We start from the raw sequence: 10,973 nt of genomic DNA on the forward strand, positions 1-10,973 counted from the left end.
GCACATCAGGTGGCAGTCCCAAGGGGGTTTCTGTGACCCAACCTGTCACACATACACAGAGCCAGCTGGGACTGTGGCCAGTCGTCTCTTAGGAGAGCCCAGAACACAGTGAACTCTCACAGCTGATTGGACTAACACACAGGGCTTAAAAGCAAAGTTTTATTGTGGCCGAGTACAGAAGATCAGTGTTAGTTCCAGGCTAGTAGGGCCGGGGGAAATCCAGTGACCCCACACTTTCCAGCATCTCTGTGAAAGCGATGCAGAGCAAGTTCTGTTACCTGCTACAAATGCTCCAGGAGCGGAGGTAGCAACTTCCTGCGCAGCTGGCTCAGGTGCACACAGCCTGGAAAGGCAACTGAGGTTAGAGAACAGAGGCAAGGGGCCTCCCCAAGAGTGGCCCAGTGGTGACTCTTAGCTGGGAAAGGCGAGGACTGAGGGCAATGCCCATTGCAGGGGACCCTTTCTGCAGTAAGCCTGCAAGCCGCTGGGTGGAGGCAGCTGGATTTGCTCTGCTCTTTGTGCCCAATTGTTTTTTTCTACAAAATTAAATACAAACCAAGATCATGGGGAAAAAGAGCCCATGTCAGCTTGGCCAGCACCTGGGCTGGCTCCAACCCTGGGTGTTTCAGTAAGCCCAGCCTGGGGTGGAGGAATGGGATCCTCTCTGCTCCAGCCACTCACAGGTACCCTTTAATCAACTCTTTGGAGTTACTCAAATGCATCCAGGGCCAGAGCAGGGAGGGAGAACCCTGCTGGGCTGTAGGAGAAGCAGCTGGGTCCCAGAGGGGCAGATCTGCTCTCCCCTTTGGCCTCAAACTTTCCAAGGATGGAGGCACGGCACAGCACCCAGAGTGCACCCTCTTAGCCAAGTCATGTGACTTTGGAGGCATGTGATCATGCCACCTTAAAGGAAAGGCCATGCTAGCACATCTCCTGCCCAGGACAAGCTGGGCTGTGTGACCCAGCTGCTGCCCCCTCCCTACCCGCACTCTCGCCTCCACCTATTACCAGCAGCCAGATCTGCCTGCTGTGGCCCACAAAAAAGCCTAAGAGAAGCAGTTTGCATAGGACATACACTTAGCACCAGGGCCCCCTCTGCCTCGCTCTTCCCGCCCTGGATACTGAAGCTAGTTTGGCAGTGCCCCTGTGGAGATGATTTGGGGAGGGTCCCCGCCCTGCACAGCTCACCACGCAATCCAGCTACTATTTGGCCCCTACACAATCCATGCTCCCCTTCTCCAAAAATCAACCCCACCCCATCACTCGTTCCCCACCCTAACCTCCTCCCACATCCAGCCTCCTTCCCTCCCCTAAATCAACCCCCTCCAAAAAGGTGTCATCTCCAAATCAGGCCCTCCAACAAAAACCAAGTTAGCCTCCCCGCACCAACTGGTAGGGGCTGGGTCAGACTCAGGGATGGAGGAGGCGGCTGCTGCTGCCACCCAGCTAAACCTGGCCTTGCGACTGGAGGGGCGGGGCGGGAGCTGGGAGGCAAGGAGCTGATGCTCTCTGCTTTCCCCCCAGGCTGCGGAGTCTCGTGCCAGGCAAGCCAGAGCACGTCAGCTGGACAGGGATGGGGAAAGCCGGAGCCCGAGGCTAAGAGTCAGAGTAGGCAGGTCTCCCTTGCACCCCACCGCTGGTGCTGGGAGGGGAGAGACACACTCCAGGGGAGGGCAATACACCTAGGCAGAGCACTGACCCCACTTCATTCAAGACCCCCTCCAGTGAGCTAGGACCTCAGCAGCCCCTGCTGGGCTGAGGGGTAATGCAGTGACCCCGTTCTGCAAACCCAGCCCGAATGGCTTGTTTTGCTGTGACCCCTCTGCCAGTGAGGGGGCCCAGGCGATCCCATAGGAAGATGGGAGAACTCCTGCTCTCCGGGCGCAGCACAGCGAGCAAAGGAACATTCTAAGATGTCCTTTTATTAAAATGTGCGTCACTGTTTTGTGTGGCGGCGGCGTCCTTTGTGGTTCTCCAGCTGTCAGGGTGTTTCGGGTGACCAGCTCGGCGGCCTCAGCACTCGAGCCCAACTCAGGGGAACCGTTAGGTGGTCCGTGGCCTCCCGTTCCCGCCCATGGCAATGTAAACGTCAATGGGAACGTTGGGCAGGGTCAAGCAGTGGCATCCGGGGCATCTTCTCAGCTGCCTGCACAACGAGAGAGGGGGGTTAGTTCAGCTTCCCAGGAGCGCGGTGCAAAGCCACAGATTGAGCCCCTCAGCATCACAGGTGCAGGGTCTAATAGTGGCCTATTCACCGACCATGAAGGGTGCAGATCTCAAGAGCCCTAGGCCAGCTGCCCAGGGATCAGAAGGCATCTGGCTAGTTGAACATACTCCACAAAGGGTCCATCAGTGCTCGTCCTCCTCCAGCTTTATGCAGGGAGGGAAGATTTAGGGACACATTTCACACACACACCCCTGCCCTTCAGCTTCTCTGTCAGCTGCTAGCAGCCTGGAGCAGGAATTGAAGGCCACTCTGGAATTTTCTGCCTTAGGAATCTTTTGGCAGAAAAAGGACCAACCAACCCCCTCCCCCGCCCAACACTACCCTTAACAAGGGCCCTGAATGCCGAAGTCAGCCCTAGATGGTCTCTGTGCAGGATCTACGTCCCATGTGCCTGAAGAGAATGACCAAGGGGTTGCGGCCAAGCCCTGACGGTTGGCAATCAGTAGGAGAAGGCCGGCGCTGGGCAGCAACATGAGTGCCTCTTCCAGGCGGTGATCTGAGCATGGTCTCAGCCCAGAACTGCCCAACTTGGCCCACGTACTCAGTATATAAACAACTAGTAAGAGGCAAAGTGCACAGTACAGCCACAGCTGTGTTACGGGTCCAGGTGGAACTGCCTGTTTTCGTAGCTATGGGATGCTAATTACAGTATTGGTCGTTGTCTGGTGACTGAAGATCTGGCCAGGAGAGACGAGGGGTCCGTTCATGACCAGTCTGTTAGGTTTATAGACTGAGCCGGGCAAAAAATTGCACAACCTTTTTTGGTGCTAAATGCTGCTCCTGTGACCCTGAACCATTTTGTGACTCCCTGTGGATTTCGCCCTGTTGCCCGGGTAGGAAGAAATCTAAACAAATTCAGACAAACCCAGTGTTTTGTTTTGACATTTTCTAAATGCAATGTTTAAACTTTTCCGTTTGAACCCACTTTTCACTTCAAAATGTTCTGTAATTTTAAATGATCACAACTGGTAAAACAGGGTCAACATCAAAACAAAACATCTTGCTTGACCCCAAACTTTTTTTTTTTTTACTTTGTGGAATTACTGGCAAACCAGAAACTCAGTTCTGCACCCAGCTCTCTTTATAAATGGACCCTCTGGCCCACGTACCCCCGTCACTAACCCAGCAGCCCCTGCCCAATTTGTTCCCCGCTCTGCTCCTCACTCTAGCTGAGCATCTTCAGCCTGCTCCTCCTTGCATCTCTCCGCTTGCTGTAGCCTATAGAGGCCAATGTATTGTAGCCCTGATTCCCTCAGACTCGACAGTTACAGCAGGGGGTAGGTTGGATTTTGCCCTTGTCCGATCAGCTATAACAAGGGGAGAGTCAGGGCGAGAAATTGCATCAGAATGGAGTGAGCAGCAGCAAGCAAGCCTTGAGGTACAAGGCTTGCACCCCTAGGGAGAGCTAGAGGGTACAGCCTTGTTACAGCCCAGGGAGGTCAGGCTTGGAGTTAGTTACAGGGAGCTGCCTTGGCCTCAACAGATGTGAGTCTGACCCCCAGCCTTCGCTCTCTGATGGAATGGAGGCTGCAAACCAGTTTCCTCATTTTAACTTTACTTGGGGCCCCTGCCTCAGCCCCATTGTACAGGATTCAGCCCACAGTTGCCTAAAGTCATCCCTGGGGCCAAATCAGATGGCAACAAACTCTTCCGACTGGCTGCATGTTCCAAGCCAGGCCGTGCTGCAGCCCCAGAATGCAGCCATCCTAACCACCACAGGGAGTAGGTGTTGTGCGAAGCAGGTTTCCTTCACTTTCCTTTGGGCACAGAGCGAGGAACTCGCTGTGACACTGAACTGGGGCGGGATGACTACAGCAGAGGCTTTCATTGTCCCCCAAAGCCTGATTTGTAGAGCTCACAGGCCAGGGTGGGCCTGGTAAAAGGGGGTGCAGTTCCACTGGCTCCTGAACGCAGCCCTGCAAGGCTGCAGCCCTCTGGGCTCATCCCTGGCCCTTTACAGAAGCCCAGTGTGTTTTGGGCAGAACAGCCTGGTGAGCCAGCCCTGGCAGGGATGCAGCATGGCAAGAAGAGGCAGGGAGACCTGGAGGAGGGGCAGAGATTAGTGAAAGGGGGAGAAAAGGGACCACGGCTCCTATTCACACCGCCCTGTAAAACAGGCACAAAGGGGGACTTGGAAAGATTAGAGGGGCAACACACCTATTTCTAAGGCTTGAAAGCTTCACTTTCCTGGGGGAATTTTCTGCTGTAGGACATGGAAGCAGGGGGCCAGACCATCCCAAAGGGGGGCTGTTCATAGCAACATCTAAGCACAGCAGCTGCCATTACAGCATCAAGAGGAAGATTTAGAAAGTGCATCAGTTCTCATGCTTCAGAGCATAACATGATTGCTAACTGGGGTCAGGAAGTAAGCTCCCCACTCCCCACTGTATAACTCTGGAAGATGTCTGCCTTCCTCCCCAAGCACTGGGCATCAGCTGACTCATTTGCTGACAGCTGCTGCAGCTGCCCTTACCTTGCTGCAGTGTGCTCAGTGGCAACTGGCTCTTGGGTCTCTGGAGCAGCTACCAGGCTGGGAGAATCTCCTGCCTCTATGGGAAATCTCCGAGCTTGTGGGGTCTCCTGGGAGCTCATGTCCTAGCCCCAGACCTGTCTAAGGAAAAGGAGGACCAAGGTCAGCACCTGCGTGACTGGGCCCGGTGAGCCCACAATTTCAGGCCCACCCCCGCCCCAAGCTGCTGCACCCTTCTCTGGCCTACGCTCACCTCTTGAAAGCTCAAGAGGGTTCCCAAGAATAAACCTGGCAGCCTGCAGTGCCTAGTGCAAAGGGCAAGATGTGACGGGGGCCAGTGGGAGGCACGAAGGCTGTTACACTGTGACACGGAAGGGCTGCTCTGACATCACAATGCAACTTGTGAGTGGCAGGGTACGACCTTCTCCCTTCTCACAGGCACGAGACTCAGGCCCAGGCCTTCTTACTTATGATTTATTATTTGGACTGCAGTGGCAGCTAGGAGCCCCAGGCCTGGACCGTGTGCGAGGTGCTGTACAATTACAGAACAAAAAGCTAGGCCCTGCCTCACCGAGCTTACAATTTAAGTATAACACGAGAAATGACAGATGGGGGAGCACAAGGAAACCATGAGACAATACTGGTCAGCATGAGGGGCAGCAGTATCAGAGCAATAGACTGACCTAGTTCTCATCTAGGGCTAGACTCGGGTCAAAGCACCACCATGCTGTAAAGGTGAACAGAGGAACTGCCTCTGCCGGCCCCAGGTTTTCCCCAAAAGGCTCCGGGTCTCATGACGAGAAGGGCCCTTCCTCGACCGTGCCCAGATCAGAGATGTATTTGGGGTTGATCTTTGCTCCTCCTGGAAGCTGATCCCCATCGGGATACAACGTGGGGTTTCGAGGGAGATCTGGGGTAGCCCCTCACACTGGACTCCTACCCTGTCCTGTAAACTGAAACTAAACAAATAAAGCCATCCTGCCAATTTGTTTGACCAACCAGGTCCATCTGATCAGAGACTCAGGTTGTGAGCTCTTTGAGACAGGGACTGTCACTTGTTCCATGTCTGTGCAATGCCCAGGACAAAGGCTCCCTAAAGAAAGGAAGCAGTGTTGCCTATTGGCTAGAACACTGGACTGGGTCTCAGAAGGCCCGAGTTAAATTCTTGGTTCTGCCACTGGGTTGCTGGGTGACCTTGGACAAGTCACTTCCCTCTTTCCACCTCAGTTTCCCCATCTGTAAAATGACGTTAATTATACTGACCTTTGTAAAGCGCTTTGAGGTCTATGGATGAAAAGTGCTAGATGAGAGCTAGGTAGTATTGTTAAGCACTATGCAATACAAACAGACATCCCAGCCCTTGTATTCATTTGAGGTCTGGTCTGGACCCTCCCTCTCCCACCCTCAAATTCACCTGGATCCAGTCTTGAAAACTTGGTCAGATCTGCACATTTAGTCAAAATACAGCAGCAGACTGGGGAATATTTGGGGTCTGTTCATTATGCCAAAGCCTGTGTAACTCTATGCTATAGGAGCCCCTTACCCACGATCCCCACCAAGAGGTCTCTGGAGATTTATCCCATCACTGCGCCTGGAGTGACTCAGTGCAAGGTTGTGGGCAGGTTAAGTAACTGCCCATTTGGGGTGCTTGCCCCCCCCGATTGGTGCAAATCCAACCCCTTTGACCTATGCAACACAAGGTTACATCATAATAGGGGCTGAAAGTTTTAAAATGTCCCACCCCAGCTGCCCCCGTCATCACGGGACTTTGTCTAGGCAGGAAAATGATCTAGTGTCCAGGGCTGCAACCCTTGCAGGCCCTGGTTAGGGAGAGAAGCAGAGCACAGAGATGTCATCTCCCAGGATCTACATGATGACCTGAGAGAATGACCAGTCCAAAATTCAGAGAGGAGATGGAGGAGTTTTTATTCTCCAATGGCTACCAGCTGGGCAAGACCATTGGGGAGGGGACGTACTCAAAAGTGAAAGAGGCCTTCTCAAAAAAGCACCAGCAGAAAGTAGCAGTTAAAATTATTGATAAGATGGGGGGCCCGGAAGGTAAGAGGCAGCTCTGGGAGAGGGTTCTGGGTTAGATGGTTGGGGAATATTCATAGATTCTAAGGCCAAAAGGGACCACCCTGATCATCCAGTGTGACCTAGGAGTCACGGGGGATAATCCGCTGAACATGAGCTCCCAGTGTGATGCTGTTGCCGAAAGAGCTGATATGATCCTGGGATGCATAAACAGGGGACTCTCGAGTAAGAGTAGGGAAGTTATTTTACCTTTGTATTTGGCACTGGTGCAACCGCTGCTGGAATGCTGTGGCCAGGTCTGGCACCCACAGTTCCAGAAGGATGTTGATAAATTGGAGAGGGTTCAGAGAACAGCCACAAGAATGATTAAATAATTAGAAAACCGGCCTAGTGATAGACTCTAAGCTCAATCCAGTTAGTTTAACAAAAAGAAGGTTAAGGGGTGACTTGATAACAATCTATAAGTACCTATATGGGGAGCAAATATTTAATAATAACGGGCTCCTTCAGTCTATCCGAGAAAGGTCTAACATGATCCAAGGGCTGGAAGTTGAAGCTAGACGAATTTAGATCGGAAATAAGGCTTACTTGTTTAACAGAGTAATTAACCAATGGCACAACTTGCCCAGGGTCACGGTGGATTCTCCATCACTGACCGTTTTTACATCAAGATTGGATGTTTTCTGAAAGATCTGCTCTAGGAATTATTTTGAGGAAGTTCTCTGGCCTGTACCATACACGATATCAGACTAGATGATCACAATGGTCCCTTCTGGCCTTAGAATTTATGACCTTCTCTGGAACACAGGCTAGAGAACTTCCCAGACTAATTCCGGTTTGGGCTAGTCTTCTTGCAGTTTGCCAGGCATCAAGATATCAGTGCACTTAACTGCACATAGTATCAAGTATCTCCACTGCTTTGCTTAGGGCAGAGGTGGGCAAACTACAGCCCGGGGGCCACATCTGGTACTGCAGATGTTTTAATCCAGCCCTCGAGCTCCAGCCGGAGAGTGCATGCTGTGACTGTGGAACTCCCAGAAGCAGCAGCATGTCCCCCCCTCCAGTTCTCATGTAGAGGTAGCCAGGGGGCTTCACACGCTGCCCCTGCCCCAAGTGCTGCCTCCACAGTTCCCATTGGCGGGGAACCACGGCCAATGGGAGCTGCAGGGGCAGCGCCTGCGGATGGGGCAGAGCGCAGAGCTGCCTGGCCATGCCTCTGCCTAGGAGTCAGAGAGCAGACATGCCGCTGCTTCCAGGAGCTGCTTGAGGTAAGCGCCATCTGGAGCCTGCACCCCTGTCCCCCTCCTGTGCCCCAACCCTGATCCCCACGATCCCAGCCTGGAGCACCCTTCTGCACCCCTAACCCCTCATCACCAGCCCACACCCCCAGCCAGAGCCAGCACCCCCACACCCCAACCCCCTGCCCCAGCCCAGAGCTGCCTCCCGCACCCTGAACTCATTTCTGGCCCCACCCCAGAGCCCTCACCCCCTCCCACACCCCAACCCCCAATTTTATGAGCCTTCATGGCTCACCACATAATTTCCATACCCAGATGTGGCCCTCAGGCCAAAAAGTTTGCCCACCCTGGCTTAGGGCCTTCTTTCCCCCTTATGCAGAAAAACCCTCTGGAGGGGAAAACTTACCTGAGAAGTACCATGAGAATTTTCTCGCATCATCTTCCACATTATCTCATCAGTGGAGAAATAGCGACTTGCCACAAACTTCTCATTTGTAACCCACAACCCTAAAAACACACATTTCAGGTTTCCCTACTGGATGCATTAAACTAAAATAAAAGGTTGACTAGGAAGTGGGTTCCAAGGGGAAGCTGGTCTCTCCAGAACTCCTCCAAGGGAGGGGACTTTCCCTCCTGCCTCTAATTCACTTGGAGGGTCTGCTACCAGTGTTTCACAGACTTCCCACTCTTCATCTTCCCACCAACTGGTGGGTGGTGCAGTAGCTTAATGGATGCAAAGGGGGCCAGATTCACTTAGATGGCTCAGTTTTCCTTGTAGAACACGTGTACAAGAATTCAGCCCAGATCCTCCTGCAGCCAGATCACCTGGCTCGTAAGTTGGGGTAACCGCAGTGCCTTTCAGATCACTTCCTATAGCACATAATGGTGTTTACTTGGCCAGATCTGTGTCCTAGACTAAAGCCACAATCAGATAAGATTCTAACAACTACATCTCCTCGCAAAGCAGAGTAAAACCATTAAAATGGGGCTCTCTCTGTGGAAAGCAGAAAGCTGCTAAGGGGGCGTAAATTCTACGGGTTTGTTGTTGTCATTCGTTAATCAGTTGAAAGATCTGCTGTAGTTCAGCTACAAGAGATGAGGCTGGATGCAGGAATCAGGTGTGAAATCACTATACAGGAGGTTGGTCGAGAGGATCGGAATGATGCCTTCTAGCCCTAAGATCTATGAAGCCAACTGAAAGTAAATAAGTTACAGTGCTGACCCTGTGACCACTTTACAACCAGCCAAGTTCCCAGGGTTTAGAATGGGAAAGCTCCTCCTTTCAGCCCCAGTTTGTGACAAACAGGGCCCCTGCCCCCCTTTACAACGCAGCCTCCGCTGAATGGCCAACAGTCCCAGGCACTGCAGAGATACTGCATCCATGAAAGATGATACACACTCTTCTCGGTAGCTAGCGGCCCCCTTGAGATTACCCAGGCCTTGAACGAATCTGGTCTTCTCTCTCTCCAGAATTTATCCAGAGATTCCTGCCTCGAGAGCTCCAGATTGTCAGACGCCTGGATCACAAGAACATCATCCGGGTGTATGAGATGCTGGAGTCCGCCGACGGGAAGATCTACTTGGTGATGGAGCTGGCAGAAGACGGGGACGTTTTTGACTGCGTTCTGCATGGAGGTCCTTTGCCCGAGAGCCGTGCCAAGGTGCTCTTCCGCCAGCTGGTAGACGCGATCCGCTACTGCCACAGTTGCGGCGTGGCGCACCGGGACCTAAAGTGTGAGAATGCCTTGCTGCAAGGCTTTAACTTGAAGCTGACAGACTTTGGATTTGCCAAGTTGCTCCCAAAGAATCGGAAGGAGCTGAGCCAGACGTTCTGCGGCAGCACTGCCTACGCTGCGCCAGAGGTGCTCCAGGGCGTGCCCCATGACAGTCGGAAAGGGGACATCTGGAGCATGGGCGTCATTCTCTACGTTATGCTGTGCGCTAGCCTCCCCTTTGACGACACAGACATCCCCAAGATGCTGTGCCACCAGCAGAAAGGGGTCTCCGTTCCGGGGCACCTGGAGATCTCCGATGAATGCCAGGATCTCCTGAAAAGCCTCTTGGAGCCAGACATGATCCTGAGGCCTTCCATTGAAGAAGTCGGTTGGCACCCATGGCTGGCAAACTCCTGAGAAAGACCATGTCACGGTCTCCCCAAATAAAAGGGACAGATTGCTTCCAAAATGCTTACATATATTTTAATGTTACGCTTGGTTTCCAGTCTATCCTTAAATACACACCCCCCCACCTCTCTTCCTCCCTGTGCCTTATGCAGAGGATGGCTGGTCTGCAGGGGACGATTGGGAGGTTGTTCCATCTCACACCTTCATTAGGGATTTTACTCATTCAAACAAACGGAATGGTCTGAAGAAACCTAACAGTGTTTGTGCTGTTTCCTTTGTAGCTGGGCACCTTGCTGAAGTGGGGAAACATGGGATAGCGTCTGGCCACCTTCCCAAGTTATCTCTAGTGATGGCACCTCCAGAGAACACCCGAACTGAGAGGAGAGAGTAAGCAGAGAAGTTGGCTCCTCCATGCTGGGGGAAGACATGTAAATTTACATAGGGTCTTAGGAGCAACAAGAGGGAAATCAGTGGGAAAAAAAATCTGCTGATCGTAGTCATCTATATACAAACAAAAGGAGTAAGTGGAATCAACAGGAGGAACTGGAAGCTAAATTATCACTTAATTGCCATCATAGAGACTTGGTGGGATAAGTGTCATGACTGGAATAATGGTATAGAGGGGTACAACTTGTTCCGAAAGGGCAGGCAGGAGAAAGGCAGTATGGCATTATATACACACTTGTTCTAAGGTCCAGGAGGAGGTGAGAGGCAGACCAGTTGAGAGTCTCTGGGTAAAGATAAAAGGGGCAAACAATAGGAATGTCATGGTAGGGGTCTACTATAGACCACCAAAACAGGAGGAGGGGGGTGGATAAGTCAAGTCACAGAAATATCCAAAACACAAGACCTGGCAGTAACAGGAAACTAACTACCCAGGC

At 52.4% G+C, this 10,973-nt stretch overlaps 2 protein-coding genes across 3 annotated transcripts; one reads left to right on the forward strand and one right to left on the reverse strand.

The window, feature by feature from the left end:
- Positions 1 to 1,906: 1,906 nt before the first annotated feature.
- On the reverse strand, positions 1,907 to 8,022 carry FAM229A (family with sequence similarity 229 member A). 2 transcript variants are annotated; one of them, XM_073317987.1, is made up of 3 exons: positions 6,981 to 8,022; positions 4,701 to 4,838; positions 1,907 to 2,146 (listed from the first exon to the last, which is right to left on the reverse strand). In XM_073317987.1, exons 2-3 carry the CDS (start codon positions 4,817 to 4,819, stop codon positions 2,044 to 2,046), a joined length of 222 nt encoding a protein of 73 aa, XP_073174088.1. In that variant the 5' UTR covers positions 4,820 to 4,838; positions 6,981 to 8,022; the 3' UTR covers positions 1,907 to 2,043. The 2 variants fall into 2 exon arrangements, with proteins under 2 accessions (XP_073174088.1, XP_073174087.1); XM_073317986.1 differs by having other exon boundaries at positions 5,961 to 8,021.
- On the forward strand, positions 6,355 to 10,101 carry TSSK3 (testis specific serine kinase 3). Its single transcript, XM_073317988.1, has 2 exons — positions 6,355 to 6,755; positions 9,440 to 10,101. The coding sequence occupies exons 1-2, from the start codon at positions 6,584 to 6,586 to the stop codon at positions 10,099 to 10,101; spliced, it is 834 nt and encodes a 277-aa protein (XP_073174089.1). The 5' UTR covers positions 6,355 to 6,583.
- The last annotated feature ends 872 nt before the right edge of the window (positions 10,102 to 10,973 follow it).

The sequence above is a fragment of the Lepidochelys kempii genome, chromosome 19 (genome assembly GCF_965140265.1).
Source record: "Lepidochelys kempii isolate rLepKem1 chromosome 19, rLepKem1.hap2, whole genome shotgun sequence".
Taxonomy (NCBI): Eukaryota; Metazoa; Chordata; order Testudines; family Cheloniidae; genus Lepidochelys; species Lepidochelys kempii.

What these genes read in the sequence shown, in the direction of transcription:
- TSSK3 (XM_073317988.1), top strand. Translation starts at nt 6,584, where the DNA reads ATGACCAGTCCAAAATTCAGAGAGGAGATGGAGGAGTTTTTATTCTCC. An exon ending in TAAGATGGGGGGCCCGGAAG is followed by an intron (nt 6,756 to 9,439) that starts GTAAGAGGCAGC and finishes CTCTCTCTCCAG; the next exon opens with AATTTATCCAGAGATTCCTG.
- FAM229A (XM_073317987.1), bottom strand. Translation starts at nt 4,819, where the DNA reads ATGAGCTCCCAGGAGACCCCACAAGCTCGGAGATTTCCCATAGAGGCA. An exon ending in ACTGAGCACACTGCAGCAAG is followed by an intron (nt 2,147 to 4,700) that starts GTAAGGGCAGCT and finishes CTCGTTGTGCAG; the next exon opens with GCAGCTGAGAAGATGCCCCG.